The sequence below is a fragment of the Sorghum bicolor genome, chromosome 10 (assembly GCF_000003195.3).
Source record: "Sorghum bicolor cultivar BTx623 chromosome 10, Sorghum_bicolor_NCBIv3, whole genome shotgun sequence".
NCBI classification, from domain to species: Eukaryota; Viridiplantae; Streptophyta; class Magnoliopsida; order Poales; family Poaceae; genus Sorghum; species Sorghum bicolor.
The window spans coordinates 1,820,141-1,829,710 of record NC_012879.2 but is presented as its reverse complement, the minus strand read 5'-3'; the positions used below and the strand labels follow the sequence as shown (position 1 = coordinate 1,829,710).

General features: G+C 46.5%; 1 protein-coding gene across 1 annotated transcript; it reads right to left on the bottom strand.

Moving 5' to 3' along the window:
- LOC8069066 (protein GPR107) lies at positions 6,830–8,817 on the bottom strand. The gene has a single exon (XM_002436371.2). It carries the CDS (start codon positions 8,511–8,513, stop codon positions 7,125–7,127), a length of 1,389 nt encoding a protein of 462 aa, XP_002436416.2. The 5' UTR covers positions 8,514–8,817; the 3' UTR covers positions 6,830–7,124.

The window sequence follows — 9,570 nt, the reverse complement described above, 5'->3', positions numbered from 1 at the left end:
TGTCATGTTCACTATTCACTACTGCCTTCGTTCAAAATAAGTATGCATCTCGTTTATTAAGAAGTCCTACTTTTTCTTTCTAAATACTATATGAATGTGTGTATAAAAAGTACTATCAATATTTTGTATCTCCACGTGAATTTTTATTATATAATATACGTTGTTGGTGAATCAAATAATCATATACTTATTGTACATCATAATCATTAATATATATTATATTATATATATTTGGTTTGAAAAGGTTTGACACCTCAATCAAAAAAGAAAATATAGGGTTATTTTGGAAGGAGGAAAAGATCGTGAGTGGCATTCCCATGTCATGCATGCTTTCCGACGGCCGGCGCCACGTAGGCGAATTCCGTTGCTCCACGAGACGCCCAGGCACAGTAACCCCGGTCGGTCCCCTAGCTGATACACCGCACGGCACGACGACACTGGTGAGAGAGTGTCAGTGAGAGGCGATCACCGATCGATCGTGCAGGTACGGTGGTGGCCGATCCGATCGATCCATCGTACTACGTGACAGCAGGGCAAACAAAAAAAAGAGCAGAGGGGCGGCGAGGTGCATGGCTACATCTGGCGGCCGCGCCGCGCCACCTGTCCCCCACCTTTTCCCCGTCGGCGAATTCTCGGTGGGGTCGTCGTCGTTCGAGATTAACGTAGGGAATAATCTGACACCAACGTTAGTGACCCAGAAGGCCGGCCGTCACTGACAGATGCATCCATCCATCTCTGGACGCCGGCCCGGCCGGGGGAGTACGTGTTGAAAGGCGTACGCCACAAGTCGGCAACCAAGAGCAACGGCGACGTACTACGTCGCTGCGACAGCAGCACCTGCTGCTACTGCTGCCTTTTCTTTTCTTTTTGAGTTGAAAGCAAAATCACTGTGTGCGTGTGTTTGGTTCCCTTTTTTTGTTCACAGGAGGGAGCGAGCGAGCGAGCTTCTGGATAACCGAATAAGCGGTCCAGTGGTGGAGCTCTGATGATCTTGACTTTGCACGAGCTAACACTAGCGTATAATGGGTCGGGAAAGAGACGTATTCTTAGTGTCGTGTTATGGTTACAGTACAGACGACGCTTGCTTTGCTTTGCTTCGTTCGCAATTAACTGATGCGCTACCCTCCTTCGTCCCTGCGTGCATACAGAGAATCACAGAAATGGAGCAGCAGGGCCGGCCGGCCTGCTGCACTCTCCCTTCTCCTTTTTCTACGACGACCTTTGTTTGTAGGCTCACTTCACTAGTAGCTTTAGATGCATGATGATGATGATGATGATGATCATGTACTCTGCTGTAGTGATTAGTTTACTAGATTGTAAAGGGAAGGGGCCGGGGCCGGGGCAGGGGCGGTTTGCCTTTTTCGTTTTCAGAGATAAAGCTCTACTGTCCTCACTCGCTCGCTCACTCAATAACGTACTTAGGTTCTCCGGTCTTCAGGGGCATCATAGATTACCAAGGGAGATGGGGCACCCTTGATGCACTCTGTCTGTTCAAAGCCGCGGAAATTTGCTTTTACTTGGGGCATGGAAGATCTCATCTACTACTCCATCAGAGATCAGACACGATCAACGAGTCTTATGCTACTTGATTTCCATTGGACGATTTTCTGCATTGCAGTCATTAAAATTAGGTACCAGCTGAAAAGTGACTGCTCAAGTAGTAGTACTCCAGAACTGTGGCAAATTTCAGTACCCGCACGAGCTCTCACTCATAATTGGTCTCCCTTTACAAATTACTACTAGCTCACTTGAGACTGCTCGTTCTGTGGGGCACTTCATTTGAGTAGCAGCATACTAGTTTAGTTTCAGATCAATAGTACTTCCTTTTTTTTATTATCAGATCAACAGTACTTTTAGCAATGAACAATTGGTTCCCAAGTCAAAGATAGATCGATCCGGTGTCCCCTCACAACAGTTCCGTCTTCCATGGCCACCATGATTACCGTGTCATTCCCCTGCTGCTCGGCCTGGCAATTTTGACTAGCATTTTAATAGTTCTGCCAAAACACAAAAGGTGTTACCAAATCCCCAAAAGCGCACGAGCAACAACACACGAATCCATGGGAGTTTATTTGATTATATTAGATTAGAGTAATCTTTCCGGGTTATGACAAAGTATTGGCATCAGGATGGCATCACGCGCGTGGCCTACCTGGTCGACCATGCGCGCTAACGGCCCAACTCGTGCATGGCCATGGCCGAGCGCTGAGTGCGCACCGTGGCCGAAAAGGGAGCAAGGATTCTCGACATGCAATCATCACGGCGGCGAGCACCCGGCGCTCGTGGATGCGTCGACGCCGAGCTGCCGTTGCCTCCATGGCAGTTGCCCGGGAGCTCGGGCGTCTCCTTTTTTTTTCTCTCTCTTGCACCCATGCCCATGCACCAGCGGCGTCGCACGCGCCAGCTTACTGGTACTAGTACTGCCGCTAGGTAGTAGGTCGTGGACAAGAGCATTAGCGAACGAGATCCCGCATTATATTCCTGGAATGATTGCTGATCCGTGCTAGTGTAGTGTGCTTGGGTCTCTTTTTTCGGTTTTCATGCTGCCCAAAGTGAAAAAAAAAGGAGGTGCCAGAACAAACGAACCTGATTCCCAGCTCTGCTCTGCTGCTTCCCCAGCCCGGCAATTGACACCCACACTGTAACTGTACAATTTACAGGGAAAGTTCACAGGAAACAAGTTAGTTCCGTTCGCAAAAAAAAAAAAAGGAAACAAGTTAGTTCCTGCAAGGTTTGAGAAAAAAAAAAGTGTTCAGGATGGGGTTCAGCTGCAGTAACAAGTAACAGCACCAAGACAAGTTTCGGTACCTTTGTCTGAACCTACGAAGAGGCAAAGATCACCAGCCTCAACCTTGGTTACTTGGTCCTGCCTGACCATATCCAAGTGCCTTTTCCTTTCCAACCCCATCTCACCAAACGGCCACCATACCAAATACTCCATGCTAGCTACACGATCATGGGCCATCACAACGGTGTCCATCTATTCATCGGTAGTGGTCGCCCCAGATCTAGGCAATGCCTGAACCTGAAGCTTCAGGTGCAGCCTGGGTATATCTCCTGAACACGTGTAGCCTGCTGTTACCTGTTACAGTTCATGGCATAGCAATTGAACTGCCGTGTCTCCATGCAAAGCCTGCGCTCAAGGGATTAAGCGCTTTTGTTAACCATGATATACTGTACAACCTGAAGTCCCGGCATTCTACAACCATCTGGCTTGGCAGAGCAGCAAAGCCAAAGGCACGCCACACAGGGAGACTAATCTGCAGCAATTTCTCACACGCCACCTTGATAACAAACTTGGCTCAGCTTTTCTGAATGCTGAAGTGACTCGGTCACTCACATGCTACAGTTGCTGCAGCTGACAGCGCCCAAGGATTCAGAATTTCAGATATCGGATTCTAGGGGGCACTGTAGCTCACTTTACAAGAATGTAGCTACAGGAACATAACATGAGCATTACCTTTTCCTTTCTTCCCATGAAGCGGACAGCTCCCACTGCATGGCACGGACAGCTCCCACTGCATGGCTTCTCCAGTTCTCCTTTGGCATGTGTAGTTGCTCACTACCGAACGTGAGACCCAGAGCAGGCGAAGTGGCCGCTTCCATCAGCGGAAGCCTACGTGCAGACTCTCAAGATCATCCAACTTGCAGCCCAGGGCTCAGACCAACTCCCACTCCCAGTGCAGACGCACTATGCATAGGATGGGGAAACAGGCAGGCATGCCCGGCCAACAAGTGCAGATCAAGACAGCACAATCTGGGAATCGGATTACGACCCGTCACCAGAGACATTCATTAACCAAGATGCATGCGATCCTGTCCTGTCCAAGCAGTAGCACAACAGGGGAAAGAAAAGGTAAAGGAGTAACCCATACAAGGATTAACAATTCTCCCCCGTTACACATATATGGCCAAGGCAACATGTAGGGGCTAGCCGGCTAGAAGAGCACCCACAAAACCAACCGCACAGCAATAACAAACTCAATTTATTTTAGCAGCATGGCGGCACTAACCTGGATGGGAGTGAGTGACATCCCTTGTCAACACAAAGAAAGAAATCATTTACTAGGCAAACTGTGATAGAGGATGTCCTTTTAGCATGCATGGCTCCATCCACTTGCAAAGTTGCTCCAATGCTAGTGATCAAAGCTCAGTGCTTCCACCGTTATGACCTGTTTACACGCCATAACGAACTTTTATTATAATCAAGATTCAGTAAGGTTTGTGCCAACAAGCACGATAGAGACACACTTGCTTTTACAAATTACAGTGCAGAAATCGATGCAAATACTTTATTACCATGGCAGTCGCTGTAACCAAGCACCAAGTTTCATTAAGTAACCACAGTACTTGCCCAATGAACTTACCATGAAGTGGTCAAACTTGACTGCAAGCACAGATGGACAAGCAAGCGGCATTTCATCTCCATGGTGATTGCCATGGCTCAAAACCAGAGCCCTTTCGGTTCATAATTACACTGTTTCTCTCAATCCTGACAACTGTTTGTTGGCCATTTGAAACAAAAATTTTGCCATCCAAGTTGCACAATAGAATAAGAATCGTAGAACGATTCAGTGGACCTCTATGACTCTGACTTCACTTGTTTCTATGTCTCCTTTTGTAGATCCAAAGCAATAGCAATTAGCATTAAATATTTTAACATTACCATTCACAGCTGCAGTGCTCACAAACAGCAACTAACTAAGCAACACGGAAGTGGAACATACTAAGAAGAAAAAAGGTGAACTACAAGCTTCCTTGTTCAGTCAGTGTAACTAAAAGCAGTGAACATCTTATCAATCAGGCTTCAGTGCAGGTTTAATGTCCGATCTAACATTAAGCTGCCAAGAGCCCAAGCAAGCCTGGGCCAGGCCAAAGGCAGTACCAGTGGAAGCCCATTGAATCTGTGCTGAGAGACTGAGAGAGGAATGAACTTACTGGCAATCCACACCAAGTTAAATACTAAATCCAGTTTCACAAATGGGAGATGAAAAGCTCATAAATCCAAATAGTAACTACCAAGTTTTGTTTCCATTAATCACGAAAATGAATACTTAAGGGCAAAACTTCTAAAATGGTCTTGCAGATACAAAAAAGAAAGTCAACAAAATGAAGCGTTGCTGCTAAGAAACTGAAGCGACCTATCAATTAAATCCAATCCAAAATAAAGTACCAAATTAGGAAGATGTTCAAAGGTTCTCAGTCCTCATTCCAGAATTCTGAAGCTGGAAGCTGGAAGCTGGCAGCTGACAGAACTTAATGGCATATTTGGCGATGAGAAGAGCTACCTTGTATATTATATGTAAACCAAGATAAACTAATTGAAACAACATGGAATATTGTTCTAATAACCAGGATAGAGCTACAGTTTGTCATCGGGGTCAGTCAAGCACGACAGATTTTTAGGATTCCAATGGAAAATTAGTGCATATAGTGCTAATAGTTCCTAATGACCCCACCTATTTTCAAACAAGACCCTGATAGTCATCTGGCCTAGATTCGCCCCTGCTAGTAACAATCTATCATTGTCAAGTGTGCTCCTACTTCTCCCTCCCTCCCTCACTCACTCACTCCCTCCTCTCAACAGTTCTAAAATTTGAAAACACGTCCTAGTTCAAACATCAATGCAACTGGGGTCTTTCTTCTAATATGCAATACTTCAACGGAATCTTCAAACTACAAAGTGAGTGGAGCAGTGACTTACAGTCTCAGACAATGTAAAAGAGGCACCCAGTCAAATGATCAGGTATTGAAGAGATACCAGGCCACTAATAGAAGGATGAAGGAGAAGGATTTTGAACATTCAATTCCCAACAGATGTACAGTATGAGGTACTTCTATGGCCTTGTTTACTTCCAGAAAATTTTGCAAAATTTTTCACATTCCCCGTCACATCGAATCTTTAGACGTATATATGGAGTATTAAATATAGACGAAAATAAAAACTAATTGCACAGTTTGGTCGAAATTGACGAGACGAATCTTTTGAGCCTAGTTAGTGCATGATTGGACAATATATGTCAAATACAAACGAAAATGCTACAGTGCCTGTTTTGCAAAATTTTTTGGAACTAAACAAGGCCTATACAAAGCCCAGATCAACTTCAAGTCAGCAATAAATGAAAAAGGAATAATAACAAAAAATAGTGGTACCAACTAATTTCAAAATTACCATAAGTGTCTATTACTAGGCTAAAGAGAAAATTGGGACCATTGGACCTGTACCTAAAAAATTGGAATGTCCTAATATCTCAGCCCAAGTCAAAACTCCGAACTTCTGATGTGTCCTCATCGCATTCCTTGATATGTAAAATTATATAAACTGACAAAAGTTGGCAAGTTTCTTGTGGACAATAGCATAGTCGCATACTCTTCATAAATTATGCACTGTTACAATTCACGGCACCAAAGTACACAAGTCGGATTCTTATGTGAAACATTCATCATAATATTCCAAACATATGCAACAAGAAGGGGACACAACAAGGCACACATGAGACATGTGACTAGGTGACAGTGACACTAAGGGTCTGTTTGAACTTTGGAACTGGGATCCAAATTCCAAATCCTTTTCAAATCTAAAAGTTTGTATACCAATCCCTATTGTTCCAAACAGGCCCAAATTACACAACTGAACAGCACCTGCGACTCCCTGTAGGTAATTTTGTGGCAACAGAATCTTTGTTTTCCGAGTGAAGTAGCAAACATAGGAAACATCACACTTGAATATTAGGTCCATTTTTTCAGCCTCATAAAAAGTAGGGGTTCCTATAGCATAAGAGCAAAATGAAAGTATACATATAATCTTGAGCAAGTCAGAACTCAGAAGTACATTCAGTATCGTAACTTCAGTTTTAACTATATAAACAAAGTGAACATCTAGAATGGAAACAGCTCATCTCAATGATTGTGTATAAAATTTAAGGCAAAGCCAAGCTGCATTGCTTAACACACACACAGAGTTGTTGTCAATACCCAATTACAGTAAGACAAAATGTAGCCAACTCAAAAGAAGAAACAAAAGGATATGGACTAAAGATACCAGCCTATGCCACTTGTCCTGTGGTGGGACATACAACGCCAATATCACCATTGGCATGGAGGAGATGCCAATCCCTAAACCCTCATAGCTCAAATTCATCATCCAACTTTAGTGCCTCAGCTGCAGCCTCCTCTTCCTCATCATCAATGGCAAAGTATGGGTTATGCACCTCAGGCCGGAACTTGTACCCAGTAAAGACATAGAACGCGAGCGTCGCGAGCTCCCCGGCCACGACGCTAGTCCACAGGTACCGGTACGAGGTGATGGTCTGAAGCGCATACACCACGACACGGGTGAAGTAAATGTAGCAGATGACAACCACATAGTACTGGCGGAAGAGTGTGAGCTTCATGAGGTTCACGGCAGCCTTCCCATCCGAGCGAGCAGCCTCCCGGAGGTTCTTAATGGACCACACAATCGGGAAGAGCACAGCACAGCAGCAGACCACATCGACCAGCAAGAAAATCTGCTTCCAGGTGACCCAATCCCGAGCATAGGGTCCAGATTCGTCAATCACCACCTGCGCGATGTTAGCTACGACCTGCAGGGGGATGACCACCATAAGCACCTTCTTCTCTCGGTCGGCCAGGTAGGGCTTGAGGAAGGACCAGCCGGTGCCGATGAGCACTATGAGCGTGAAGAGCGAGATCCCCTTGAGGAAGCTGAAGATGTAGAAGAGGACGTCCCATCCGTGGGCGGTGCCGGTGCGCTCGATGCATGACTTGTCCTCGGCCTCGGCAAGGAGGTTGAGCGCCTTGAGCACGAGCACGGCGAGCATGAAGTAGTGGATCCGGAAGACGGCGGCCCGCTTGCGGAGTAGGATGGCGACCCAGGCGGCGGCGAGGCCGGCGTAGGCGAGGCAGAAGAGGAAGTAGAAGGAGGGCAGCGCGGAGGCCCCCGCGGAGAGGTACTGGCGCTCCCCGGTAGCCTGGTCGATGTTGTACATGGCGGAGCGGACGTCCATGTCGACCTTGAGGCCGCCGCCGAGGCAGTTGGCGAATACGAGCGTGTACTGGCCGGGCTCGTTGACGCGGAAGGCGGTGGAGAAGGAGGAGGAGCGGGCGACCTCGACGCCGGCGGGGTTGGAGGGCGGGCGGAGGAGGTCGAAGGAGGAGGCGAGCTTGACGAGCTCGGACTGGAGCGCGCAGGTGACGTCAAGGTCCTGGAGTTGGCGGAGGACGTGAACCCAGGCGTCGAGCGTGGAGAGGAAGAAGCCGAGCTGGGAGAGGTCCAGCTCCGCGGAGGCCGGCGGGTCGAAGGCGATGCCGGAGACGTTGAGCTCCAGCACGCCCGAGTGGGAGAAGCCGAACTCGTCCAGCGGGATGATGCTGCGCGGGTCGGCCCGGATCGCGGTCTCTCGGATCTCGGCCGCCACGGGGGGAACCGACACCACCGCGGCGACGAGGAAGAGGAGGGCGGTCAGGGAGGGGCCCCGGAGCGCCGCGGCGCGCGGCGACGGCGAGGCGGCCATTATGGGTGCCGCCACGATCTGGAGGGTGGCGGGGAGTTGGGGCGATAGACGGCGGTGGTGCGGTGGCCGGTGGTGGGATTTGTGATTTGGAGGGTGAGCGAACGAGCGGCGCGTGGGGAAGGGATGCCGGGATGGCGTGGTGGGTCGGTAAAGGCGACGGACGCGCTGCTGGGTTGACAGCTCCGGGTCCGCAGTCCGCTCCGCTTGGCGACAATGCGCGGCGACGCGGCACTTCGCGCCTCGTGCAGTCGTTTGTGCGTCTCCCTTCACATTTCGTGGGTTTTCTGTAGAAATAAAATAAAATCTACTCCCTCCATTCCAAATTATAAATTATTTTAAAAATCTTAAAGAATCAAATTATTCTAAATTTAACCAAATTTATATATTATAATAAAATATTAATTATTGTGATATCAACTAAGTATCATTAGATTCTTCCTTAATTATATCTTTATGTTATATTTTTCTCTATAATTTTGATGAAACTTGAAAATGCTTTGACTCTTCAAGATTTTTGGAATGACTTAGGCTTTATTTAGTTTCTAAAAAAATTTTGGTTAAAGACACTGTAGCACTTTCGTTTGTTTATGACAAATATTATACAATTATAGAAAAACTAGGCTCAAAAGATTCATCTCGTGATTTACAGACAAACTGTGTAATTAGTTTTTGTTTTTAACTATATTTAATGTTTCATATATATACCATAAAATTCGATGGGACAGTGAATCTTGAAAAGTTTTTGGTTTTGGTACGAACTAAACAAGGCCTTATAATTTGGAAGGAAGGGAGTAAAGAAAAAAATAAAATAATTAGGCTTGGCTTAGCTTGCTCGGAAAATGAACACGATTACGTGACGAGGCGTAGAAAATACAGCTGCAAAATGCCCGACAACTCGTTCTCGCGGTTTGGTTGAACCTCGCCACATCGCTATGTTGGCTCTCGAGTTTCGATCGTCCAATTTGTTTCCAAGTATTAGGCCTTGTTTAATTCATCTTAAAATTTAAAAAAATTTTATAATTCTACGTCACATCAAATCTTACGGCACATATATAAA

What these genes read in the sequence shown, in the direction of transcription:
- LOC8069066 (XM_002436371.2), bottom strand. Translation starts at nt 8,513, where the DNA reads ATGGCCGCCTCGCCGTCGCCGCGCGCCGCGGCGCTCCGGGGCCCCTCC.